At 27.2% G+C, this 13,439-nt stretch overlaps 1 protein-coding gene and 1 long non-coding RNA gene across 2 annotated transcripts in view; one reads left to right on the forward strand and one right to left on the reverse strand.

Annotated features, from left to right (window-relative positions):
* Nucleotides 1-1,414: 1,414 nt before the first annotated feature.
* The window catches only part of LOC106412152 (protein PLANT CADMIUM RESISTANCE 2), a 28,048-nt gene continuing 16,023 nt past the window's right edge, over nt 1,415-13,439 (forward strand). Inside the window, exon 1 of the mRNA XM_048765260.1 lies at nt 1,415-1,569. Within this exon, the coding sequence (XP_048621217.1) occupies nt 1,482-1,569 (88 nt within the window). The 5' untranslated portion in view covers nt 1,415-1,481. The remainder of the gene's footprint in view (nt 1,570-13,439) is intronic.
* Nucleotides 8,150-10,632, reverse strand: LOC125591297. Its single transcript, XR_007327248.1, has 2 exons — nt 8,613-10,632; nt 8,150-8,518 (listed from the first exon to the last, which is right to left on the reverse strand). It is a non-coding gene; the product is annotated as an uncharacterized LOC125591297 (long non-coding RNA).

The following is a 13,439-nucleotide window of genomic DNA, read 5'->3' on the forward strand; positions in this document are numbered from 1 at the left end:
TAAGTAATGGCGGTGGGTAATTTCAAGGAAACTCAAAGACTAAGAAGCTTCCTTAATTTTTCGCCAAAAAATAATAGAGGTTCTGCCGAGTTAAAAGATAACTAGACCCTGATCCGCGCGTGCGGGTATAAATTTTCAGTTTTTAATAATTTATTTTATTAAATGATGTATTTGTAATATTCGTTCATATTATATTCATTAAGTAAATATTTTTTTTTTGCATCTTAAACTATCTATTTTTTTACGAATGTCTGATATCATATAAAAAAATGAGTATAGAGTTAATTAGATAATTTTAAAAACATAAATTTTTCTTTCGTGTGCGATATCATATAAATAATGATCCGCCCAGTTAATAAAAATCATGATTATTTTATGTGTAATTTTTTTTATTTTGACCATTTCCTTAAAACTATATTAAATTTTGCATATTTTAATTAGAATATTTTGAATATCTTTACCTTTTTATTTGAAATGCAACTCAATATTTTTTTAACAATTATAACAAAATATTTAAAAAATAGTTTTAGAATTTGTTTGAAAAATATGAAAATTACATTTTAAATTAAAATTATCCTAAAATATGATAAGTTTTGATGTAAACGAAAACTCAAATTATGTCAAAAATAATGATATTCAATGATAATAATAATTTTAATTGATTATTTTTAAAAAAATACATTTACAAAAATATTGTTTGAAAGAAAATTCATTTATCTTTCAAATATAAAATGAAAATATTATAATTAAATAATAAAAAATATAAATAAAAACCATAAATTTAGCAAATGACAAATGAGTTATATTATGCTAAAAAAAAATTTCTAACAATTTATCAAATGACAAATGAGTTATGAGCAAATAATACCATATAATTTTTAAAAACATAGTCATTCTTAAATTTTTTTGAATAAATAATTATTTTTAAATTTAATCAACTGAAAATAATATCCGTACAATTGTGTGAGTCAAATTCTAGTTTTATTGATGCATGTTATATATTAGTGCTGCATGTTTTAGGTAACATTTTAATGATGCACATTTTTAAAAATCTCCATTATTAAAATTATGCACGTAAGGATAACTCATGAGTTTTTTTGGTTGATTAAATGACATTATGTCCAAATTTATTTAAGGATATTTCATTAAGGTAACTGAAAAAGACAAACAATAAAATAGGAAGTTTAAATTCATTTAAGCATATTTCGTTAATGTAACTGAAAAGACAAATAATAAATTAGACAGTTTTATTCGTTTTAGGATATTTCATAAATGCAACTGAAAAAGACAAGAAAAAAAAAGGAAATTTAATTAATAAAATAAAAACATTTTTAAATGGATACTTCTCTTTTAATAATATAGATGGACGTTAATGTTCTTAACTTCTTATAAATACAAGCATCATCATTCGTTTCTGATCAAAGACCTTAAACATATTCTTCTGTTTTAAAAAATAGTTTCTTCCCTCTCTCTCTGTCGCGATGGAAGCTGAACACCTTCATGGCAAACCTCAAGCTGAAGGAGAATGGTCTACCGGTTTCTGTGATTGCTTCTCCGACTGCAAAAACTGTAATAAAATAACTCCGGTTTTGTTTATTAAATTTTCTAGCTTTTCAATTATATATACATATAAAAAGATAATAAATAGATAATGTTATGGTTGTTTATCAGGCCAGTTTTCAAAAAAAAAAATGTTATGGTTGTTAACAATCTACAGTTTAGCACCTGATACTCTGTTAAGCGAAAAAATGACCAACAAAACTTAATTATTACTAATCTTGCAAAAATGAATGAACAGGTTGTATCACATGCTGGTGTCCATGTATTACATTTGGCCAAGTCGCTGAGATTGTAGATCAATACAATATCGAAGCCCAATCCTGCCCCGCAGCAAGCCTTTACGGGACAGGCCCGCGGTCCAGGTCCTTGATTGTCATCCCTATATGTATTATGTATATCTACTAATATATAAACAAACTAAGACTATCATTATGCAACGTAGTCTTGGTTTGGATGATTAATTTCATCATTTTATTTAACACTAGGGTCGGCCCGCCCTACGGGCAGGATATGCCTTACTTGTGATCTAGGTTATTATTTTTTTTTAATGATTTTGTGATTTATTTTTTAGGTTTTCATTTGCAAGAAATGTGTATGGTAATGATTTTTCGTCTTTTAAAAAGTTTTAGGTGAGAGATTTATATGTGATAAAATATATTTTGCTTGTTTACAATAGTTGTTTCTGTCTTCCAAAAAAAATTAACTTTACGATACTATATGTTAGTTAAATTTTATCTACTTAATTAAGTTATTTGATATATAATGTGTGTTGAATTTGATGATAGTATATAAATATCTTTTATTTGTAGTTCAATGAAAACATCAGAGTAGTGAAATTAAAAAAAAAAAGATGAATTCGTTTTTTTTAAAGATGATTTGTTTATGTTTATACAAAAGTTATGTTATTACTATTTTATCGAATTAAGTTATATTTTACATATGTCCAATTCAAGATCAGTAAAATTTATCAATTATTGCGTCTATTCATTTGCTGATTATTAATTTATAGACTTTCTACTATATATATTATTTATTTTTCATTATTTTGTGTCGATATAATGAATCTCCATGTTATCAGTTAAATATTTTTATTGCCAAACATTATTGACTAAAGGAAGAACATCACTATAACTGATTGTACAATTTCTTAACAAACTACATTTGAAACTGAAACGAACATATAATGGAGTACGAACCAAAACCAAATTGTTTCGTGTTAAGAGCATCTCCATCTCTCTAATTCTATCAATTGTCAATACAAATAGTACATTTGTATAATGGAGATCTCCTATTTTTATAATGGTTATGTAATATTTACATGGACTCATCATATTCCATGCGCGGGAAGTTTCTCTATTATATTTTGCTTAACATTTGTTTTTAGTTTAAATTATTTTATTCTAATTAATTTATGGAATGTTATTTTATAATTTCTTTTTAAATATTTATCATTGTTTTTTGTTGAACTCGTTTACTGTAAAAGACACAAAGTTAGTTTCGTTAAGTGACTAAATTTTCTGATATAATTGTTGTGATTATCAATGAAAACGTGTCTATATTTATTATGTTTATATATATATATATATATATAAACATAATAAATATAACATGGAGATTGAGTTTAACCGCCATGAATTACCTACTTTTTTTTACAGTAACTAAAAGAAAGTAGGTAATTCATCGATAGCATGAAAACCTAATATCAATTGTTACTACTTAAAAATATAGATATTTATTTGAATTTTGTATATGCTATTATATTTGGACACCAAACAAAACCATGTTATCTGAATAACTAATTATAATTTTTAATATAACATTTATTGATTAATTTTCGGTATAAGAATTTACATTGACTTTATTTTATAAGTTATTTCTTATAGTAACAATTTTACTATATTTTGTTATTGAATTTAATAAGTTATATTTTAAATTTGTTACAATTTTTTTTTTAATTTAATAATTCTTTTTGCTCTAGTTTATTTTTCTATTGAGAGTTCTTTGGTGATGTAATTAACATGAGCTCATCATATACCTATAGTTCAAATAGAAAGTCTATATAAGTTTGCTGCAGTAGTAAATATTCCACGGGTGTTTAGGACCGAATAAAAAACTTATGAAAGCTTACATTATAGGGACAATGTCTTGTATACAATCTTCATCAATGCAAAAAAGGATACACATATTGGCCTAATCTCCTATATATTAATTGAGAAGCATTTGAAAAATTAGAACCTTAATTTTGTATTAATTAAAAAAACCTCAAATCCTAGGTGGCATTCTAAATGCCTTCTAAATTTCATTTCAAAGAATTCTAGAGCATCTAATCCCCTATATATTAATTGAGGAACATTTGAAAAGATATAACCTCAATTTTGTATTAATTAAAATAGGTCTCAATGCATAGGTGTCACTCAATTAGATAGTCAATTACATTCAATTGAAAAATAAGTAGGTCCACATTCGATTTTTATATGTTGTTAGATACATAAGTTGGTCAAACTATATGATATAATGATATGATATGTTATTTTCTTTCCTTAAATCAAACCTACGGAATTACCATAAATGACTAATATATATATGACAATTAATGATTTTAATAATAAAGATTTGATAACAATTTATATCTCCTCCATCATTTTTTGTTTAATTTTATATTATTAAAATAAATTAAACAATCAAATTAGCTATAAAAGTAAAATTTAGATTTTTTCGTATATGTTATATTTTGAATTTTTAAAAACGACAATAAATGACTAAAACTATTAAAATTATTATGTTAAAAATTAATGATCAATGGTTTAACATTTTTATTATAAGAAGATACACATGATTTTAAAACCATATGAGTAAAAAATATCATTTAATAATAAAATAAATAAATATATATATATATAGATTAAACACTATATACCATATGATTACATAAATATTTTAATATTAAAAGTTTCAATGAATTTTCAAGAACATTTATAAATTATAAACTTATTAAAGATTTCAGATTGAAAACTTTGTTATCGATGATTTAAATATTTTGTTATAAAATGATATGAATGATCATAGAACCGTATGATTATAAATTCTTATTTAATAAATAACTATATAAAATATACTATTCTTAGAAAAATAGGTTGGTACATCTTAACTTATATTACACTTTTTATTAAACTAACTATCGAATTGATAAATAACGTACCAAAAAATGTTTTGCACTTTCCTTAAATAAAAGCTACGAAATTACCTAATATGATTAACATATATGTGAAAATTAATTATTATGAATAACAAATATTTGATAACAATTTTTGTATCTTAGTTCTTTTTAAAAATTTTATATTATTAAAAGATATTAAAAATCACATTAAATATATAATAAAAACATTTATATTTTTTTTATATGTTATATTTTGAATTATTCAAAACGTCTATAAATTATTAGAAATTTGAAGATCACCACTCTTAAAATTTTGTGATCAATAGATTATTTTTTTTCTCATAATAAGTTACAAATTATCATAAAATTGTATTAATATGAACTTTTATTTAATATTATAAGAAGATACACATGATTTTAAAACCATATGAGTAAAAAATATCATTTAATAATAAAACATATATATATATATATATATATAGATTAAAATATATACCATAAGATTACATAAATATTTTAATATTAAAACTTTCAATGAATTTTCAAAAACATTTATAAATTATAAACTTATTAAAAATTTCACATTGAAAATTTTGTTATCGATGATTTAAATATTCAGTTATAAAACGATATGAATGATCATAGAAGTGTATGATTATAAATTCTCATTTAATAAATGACTATATAAAATATACTATTCTTAAAAAAATAGGTTGGTCCATCTTAACTTACATTATATTTTTTATTAAACTAACTATCGAATATTCGAATTGATAAATAATCTACCAAATATTGTTTTTGCACTTTCCTTAATTAGAAGCTACGAAATTACCTAATATGATTAACGTATATATGAAAATTAATTACTATGAATAATAAATATTTGATAACAATTTTGGTATCTTAGTTCTTTTTTTAATTTTATATTATTAAAAGATATTAAAAAAATCACATTAAATATATAATAAAAACATTTATATTTTTTCTTATATGTTATATTTTGAATTTTTCAAAACGTCTATATATTATTAGAAATTTGAAGATTCTCACTCTGAAAATTTTGTGATCAATAGATTATTTTTTTTGTTATAATAAGTTACAAATGATCATAAAATATAAAGCAACAAGATTGGCTGATCAATTTAGTTGTCCAGTTGAAATCTTTCAAAAGTATGTGAAAGACTAAAGTCAAAGTAAATATGGATTTAGAATAGTAGTTATATTTTACTAACCAAAATACCGAAAAAAACCGAACCGAATCGAAACCAACCCGATATCTGGATTGAACACCCCTAATCCAAATGAAGCCAAACTATTGTTTCATTCTCCAAAATATAATAAAAATAATAACTTAATTTCGCGCAAGGCGCGGGTCTTATCCTAGTATAAAGTATAATTTAATCTAATGGTGTCACTTTATTTCATAAGTATATAACACTAGAGAAAAACATTATATTAACCTAAAATATAGGAAGTGTGTATTCTTTCCTTAAATAAAAGCTACGGAATTACCTAATATGATTTACATATATATGACAATTAATGATTATGAATAATAAAGATTTGATAACAATTTTTGCATCCTTCTTCATTTTTGTTTAAATTTATATTATTAAAAAAAATTAAACAATCACATTAACCATATAATAAAAAAATTAGATTTTTTCTTATATGTTATATTTTGAATTTCTTAAAATGACTTTAAATTACAAAAATGAGGAAACCTTATATGTTTTTTTTTTTTTAAAACGACTTTAAAATACAAAAAAGAGGACACCTTATATGTTATATTTTTCTTATATGTTAGAATTTTTTTATATGTTATATTTTGAATTTTTTTAAAACGACATTAAATTACAAAAATGTAAGTTTTCCTTAAATATACGACTAAAAACATTAAAATGACATGTATCAATTTGATGGTTGATTTGAAATCTTTCAAAACCATATGGAAGATAAAAGTCAAAATAATTTAACTGTGGAAACAATACTGTTCATTTTTCTCAAGAAAGTGTTCGATAGAAAAAATAAGGTTTTTATGTCATAATTTGTTTAATGTCCACTAGAGAACATTATATTAACCTAAAATATAAGAAGTGTGTATTTTTTTCCTTAAATAAAAGCTACAGAATTACCTAATATGATTTACATATATATGACAATTAATGATTATGAATAATAAAGATTTGATAACAATTTTTGCATCCTTCTTCATTTTTTTAATTTTATATTATTAAAAAAATAAACAATCACATTAACCATATAATAAAAAATTTTGATTTTTTCTTATATGTTATATTTTGATTTTTTTAAAATGACTTTAAATTACAAAAATGAGGAAACCTTATATGTTATATTTTTTTAAAACGACTTTAAAATACAAAAATGAGGACATCTTATATGTTATATTTTTCTTATATGTTATATTTTTTCTTATATGTTATATTTTGAATTTTTTAAAACGACTTTAAATTACAAAAATGTAAGTTTTCCTTAAGTATACGATTAAAAACATTAAAATGACATGTATCAGTTCGATGGTTGATTTGAAAGCTTTTAAAACCATATGTAAGATAAATGTCAAAATAATTCAACTGTGAAAACAATACTGTTCACTTTTTCAAGAATGTGTCCGAGGAAAAAAAATAAGGTTTTTATGTCATAATTTGTTTAATGTCCACTAGAGAACATTATATTAACCTAAAATATAAGAAGTGTGTATTCTTTCCCTAAATAAAAGCTACGAAATTACCTAATATGATTTACATATATATGACAATTAATGATTATGAATAATAAAGATTTGATAACAATTTTTGCATTCTTCTTCATTTTTTTAAATTTTATATTATTAAAAAAAATAAACAATCACATTAACCATATAATTAAAAAATTAGATTTTTTCTTATATGTTATATTTTGAATTTTTTAAAATGATTTTAAATTAAAAAAATGAGAAAACCTTATATGTTATATTTTTTTAGCGACTTTAAAATACAAAAATGAAGACACCTTATATGTTAGATTTTTCTTATATGTTAGATTTTTTCTTATATGCTATATTTTGAATTTTTTTAAAACGACTTTAAATTACAAAAATGTAAGTTTTCCTTAAGTATACGACTAAAAACATTAAAATGACATGTATCAATTCGATGGTTGATTTGAAAGCTTTCAAAACCATATGGAAGATAAAAGTCAAAATAATTCAACTGTGAAAACAATACTGTTCATTTTTTAAAGAATGTGTTCGATAGAAAAAATAAGGTTTTTATGTCATAATTTGTTTAATGTCCCATCCGATCAACCCATGATGTATTAATTACAGTTTTGTTCCATTATTTTTAATAAAAATTGATCCGATCCATCGGAAAGAAATTATATAATAACAAAAAAAATATTTTATATATATAAATAAAATGATCAAATATATAAAAGAAACTATCGATAATATATACAAATAAACTCACCATGCGCAAGGCGCATGTCTTATACTAGTACAATGTAAACAATCAACGTGATCATAAAAGAAACATTCTCATAAAACTTTATTAAACCAATTCTCTTTCACTTGCTATCGCCGATGTAATGGTCTCGACCTCTGTAGGACGCTACCATGACTTCTGAACAGAGATCATCACTCCTTCTCCATATCTGGAATGTGTCATTATTACATTTCATTTCAATGATTCCACCATCTTCTGAATTTCTCCTATCTTTTCCATGTCATCACTTACTATAAATGTTCCTTGTGGTCTAAGAATTCGGTTCACTTCAGCCATTACAGACACCAAGCTGCACCTAAGGGTTTTGTTTACACATCAGATTTTGCATTCATAAATAAAAAAAAGGCAATAGAGATGCATATATGTGAGAGTGCTGTATATATACATACCTCTTCTTCAGTGCAGAGAATAGATGAATCATCATGAAGGTCGTAAGTTTGAGGAAAGTACATTAATCACACAGAGTCTCAGATTCTTCAATGCAGCAATATAACTGAAAGCCAGAAAGAGAGATATATCATTTAGTAATAGATAAATGGAGCCAATTTTGTATTGGTGAAAGATTTTTTTTCAGTACTTACCCTCCATATACAGCTCTCAATCCATAACGTTTCTCACATACCACCACTCAATTCCTACACCCTTGAAGTATGACTCTGAAACAATAGTTTCTCAACATTCATGTCTGCTGTGAAATCCTCTTGTGCTGATTTCCATATGTGTCTTCCTTAGAATCCAACCACTGATGAACAATCTCTACTCTGGCCACTTTTCAGACCAAACGGCTCCACGTTTTGCCGACTCTTCTGTCACTTTGTGCATACATGCCTCAAGTAGAACATTTATGCATCAAACGGATGACCATTTATCATACAAAAAATGTAAAACATTTTTTTCTGTTTCCTTTAAAGTTATATAGCTTCTTTGATATATGGTAGCTTGAGATTAACTAGTTAAACACAAGTAGTAGTAGAAGCAAAATGATTGTTTTATACCTGAAGAATATCAAAGCAAATATTGTCATAGACATCCACACTGGGATGGAAGCAGAAATTCTCAAACATGATTTTGGGGGTTTAGAAAAGACAATCGTTAGAGAAAGCGAGTGAGAATATTTTTGTCTTCCTTAACTCTGTAATCAGCACCTTCAGAATATGTTGTCTTCCTCTGAGAAAGCTGATATCCCCAATCACCTCCCATCCAGCGACCATCAAATCAAAATTTCACACACATATACATGTTTAACTCTGAATCAACAGGTTCAGCTTTGTTTCTTTACACTGAAAATAAAAGGGAAGGTAAGATAGCTTACCAGTAAACCCATTAGTCCAGATTGATCATGCATATAAAAGGCCAATAATGGGCTACGAAAAATCATAAATTTGCTTAACAAATGAGGAGGTATGGAAATCACTGAAAGTAGAAGAAAAGAAAAATCAAAGGAAGATGATAAATCTTTGTTCTTCGAGGCTGAAATCATATATCAACATTGATGACCTTTGGAAAGAGATGATTTCTCATCTTCTCTGCGCTTACTCCTGAAAAGACGTCGCTGAAGAAAACGATAGGAGAGGTCGCGACGATAGATCTAGAGCTTTAGGAAACATTGACGGGCATATAATTGTGATGTGGAAAGGATAAGGATAGACCTGGCTATTGTTTTAGGAAGCTCAAGATTGAGACTATTAGAGTGATGAATTTCACGGGATATAGTGGAAGATTCTGAAAAGGAAAGTAAAGGGACACTACAAGAAAACACACTACAATCCAACGGCCATTCTGACGGACGCCACTTTCGTCGGTTTCTTCTGACGAAATTCCGACGAGAAACCGACGAACCATATATTTGTGTGTTCGTCGGTTTTTCGTCGGAAATTTCCGACGCCAAATCGACGAATATAGGGTCGTCAGAAATATCCGACGAAATTCCGACGGATATTTTGACCATTAAGAGCTCCGATGGATTACCGACAAAAATATTCCGACGGCCATTTTGACCGTTCGGATTCCGACAGAGAAATTTGACCGTTTTAGAAATCCGACGCACGTCCGACGAAATTCCGATGAACATTTTACAGTGTGTGAAACAATTAAATATTTCAGTTAAACTTCTTGTAAATCATTTACATACTATCAAAGATTTGTATGTGCTCATAACATTGTTGTTTTCAAACCTCCAAAGTCATATTTCTCGGATCCGTCGGAATTTCGTCGAAAGTACCAAGTCGGAATTCCGTCGAAAGTACCAACTAAATTCCGACGAAATTCCGACGGAAACTGTCTGTCGGTTTATTTTTAATATATAAACCCACCCTTCTTATTCTCCCTCATTTCGTTCTCTTCTTCCTCATTTTCTCCGCGGTTCTCCCTCCTCTTTCTGTCACAAACCGCAGATTCCGACTCAACTCCTCCAAATCTCTTCCCCAATCATGTAAGTCTTTGAATCCCTCTTTAGATTATATGCTTTTAGGTTTGGAATGTTAGATTTGTGGATTATAGGTTTTGAATCTAAAGATTTAGGATAGAATTGATAGTTTTAGGAGTTATATGTTGTTAGATTTGGTTTTAGCTTGTGGTTTATATGTAGATTGAAAATTTTAGATTTGTAGATTTTAGGGTTTATATGTTAAATATTTTTATAAAACGTTTTTATAATTTTTAATATATATAAAACGTTTTAATTTTTGGTAAAAATTATAATTAGAGTTTTGGAATTATAATTATATATATTTTTGATATACATAAACGTTTTCTATATGTTAAATATTTTGATAAAACGTTTTTATAATTATTAATATATTTAAAACGTTTTAATTTTTGGCAAAAGTTATAATTAGATTTTTAGAATTATTATTATATATTTTTTTTTATTTACATAAACGTTTTGTATATGTGAAATATATTTATAAAACGTTTTTATAATTTTTAATATATATAAAACGTTTTAATTATATATTTTTTTAATATACATAAACGTTTTTACAAAGTTTTAAACATTTTTATAAAACTTATTATTTTTTTGGGATTATAAACATTTAAATGATATAAAGCATTTTACTATTATTAAAATATATGTATATAAGAACTTGTTACAAAATTAGAAACATTTTTTAAGTTATATTTAGATTTTAAGAATTATAACCATTTATAATATAAAACATTTTATATATATGACTAATTTTGACGAATTTTATTTTGTAGGTCTGACGGTTCTGATAGACCACCAGCGGCACAGCGTCGTCCCATACCTCGGAAGCGAGTTCATTTAGGGAGTAGTTCCCATGTATCGGAATCATCGCAGGAGCAAAATTCGATTCCTCCTCATGCAGCTCCACCTCAGGATCCAGCTACTCGATATGAGCCCGGTGTCATGCCAGTTGAGACGTTGGTTCGACAACCAGGTTGAGAGCATCTCAAGATGCTCCATCCCCAACCACGAGGATATACTACGTGGTAATTTTTCTCTTCTTTATTTTTAACATAATCTTTGTTTTTTTGTCATTTTTTAACTTAATTTTTGATTTTTTTTTAAAGGTTTAACAAGTCGCACAACGGCATTACCGCATGCATTAATGTAATGATGTATTCGATGCTCCGCAAAGGATACAAGACCTACAGTGTGATGCCTTCCGACGAAAAGGAGATATGGTTCCGTAATTTTGCGGTAATCTTTTAATTTTCTAAAAAAAAATTTACTTTTAATATTTTATATATATTTACTAATTTCGGTTTTTTGTAGCAACAATTCAATTGGGAGTCTGGGCATACCGAATCTGTTCGTCAGGCCTTCCACGAGAAGGTCGCGGAGTCTTATACGAACCAGATCTATGAGTGGAAGCAACTATGGCTCAAGGGCAAGATACCGAAGAATATCAACACCAAAGTTTGGGAGGACTTGCAGGTGCATTGGGGGAAGCAGGAGACTAAGGAAAAGTCCGCCAAAAACTCAGCCAACCGCAACAGTGATCGTGGCGGGAAAGGTGTTTTTGTCCACAACCTCGGGGCTTGCAGTATGTTTTCTAAGGAGGATCAGCTTGTAAGTTCTATATATTTAAAATATATTTTTTAAAATATTTTTACATATTTATTGATTAATTTTGTGTTTAGGTTGAAGCAAATGGCGGTAATCCTGTTGATTATGTTGATGTCATGAGGGAAGCATATACTAACAAGAAGACATGCGAAATTCAGGATCCCCTCATCAGAGATGTCATAGAGTTGGTGCAAACCAAAAAAGCAGAACTCCTAGCTTCTCAGCCGATGAACTCTGTTGACGATTCTACGGCAGCTTCCACCAACCTTTGCCGACTTCAAATCAACAAAATAGTGGAACATGTAACTTTTTAATTTTCTTTTCATTATTATTTTAATTTGATTACTAATATTTAATTTGTTTTTATATAGACGGTTCCAAAGAAGAAATGACGTTTGGTCGATTTGGCTCGTCGTGCGTCTTCGTGTCCTTCTTTTTCACAAATTCCATACACAGATCCCATGATCATGGAGCAGCTGCAGAACAAGGATGAGCGGATTGAAGCGTTGGAGACGCAGAACGCTATAATTCTTGCGGAATTGGCGGATCAGAAGAAGACCAACAACGAGATCATTGACAAGATGAAGCGTTTGTTCCGAGATGAATTTTAGTTTTTTTGTTTTAAAACTTGAAAATGTTTTTTTTAATTTATGTAAAACGTTTTTGTATAATATTATTTTTAATTTCAGTTTTTATTGATTTATAAATAAAAAAATTCTAAATTACACATTTATTTACAAATAAAATAATTAAATTATTCGAAATAGTAAAACAATAAAGATTCCTACGAAACCATTTCCGTCGGAAATTTCCGACGGCAAATTGCGTCGGAAAAGTCCGACGAACATGTTTCCATGGAAATTTCCGACGAACATGTTGCGTCGGAAATTTCCAACGAAATAGCCCGTCGGAGTTTTCCAACGCACTCCGACGGATCTGGGCTCCCGGAAATTCCGATGGATTCAGGTGTCGTCGGAATATCGGAGTAACATCATCGTCAGAATTTTGTCGGACATTTTTCCGACGACGACTTCTGTCGAAAATATATTCCGACCAATTACCGACGAAACACTTCCGATGAATCTTGTTGTCGGAATATCCGTCGGAATATTGTCCGTCGGAATTTCGTCAGAATTTGTGATGAATTTCCGACGAACTTTTTTTTTCCGACCAGATATTTCCG

The sequence above is a fragment of the Brassica napus genome, chromosome C8, assembly GCF_020379485.1.
Source record: "Brassica napus cultivar Da-Ae chromosome C8, Da-Ae, whole genome shotgun sequence".
NCBI classification, from domain to species: domain Eukaryota; kingdom Viridiplantae; phylum Streptophyta; class Magnoliopsida; order Brassicales; family Brassicaceae; genus Brassica; species Brassica napus.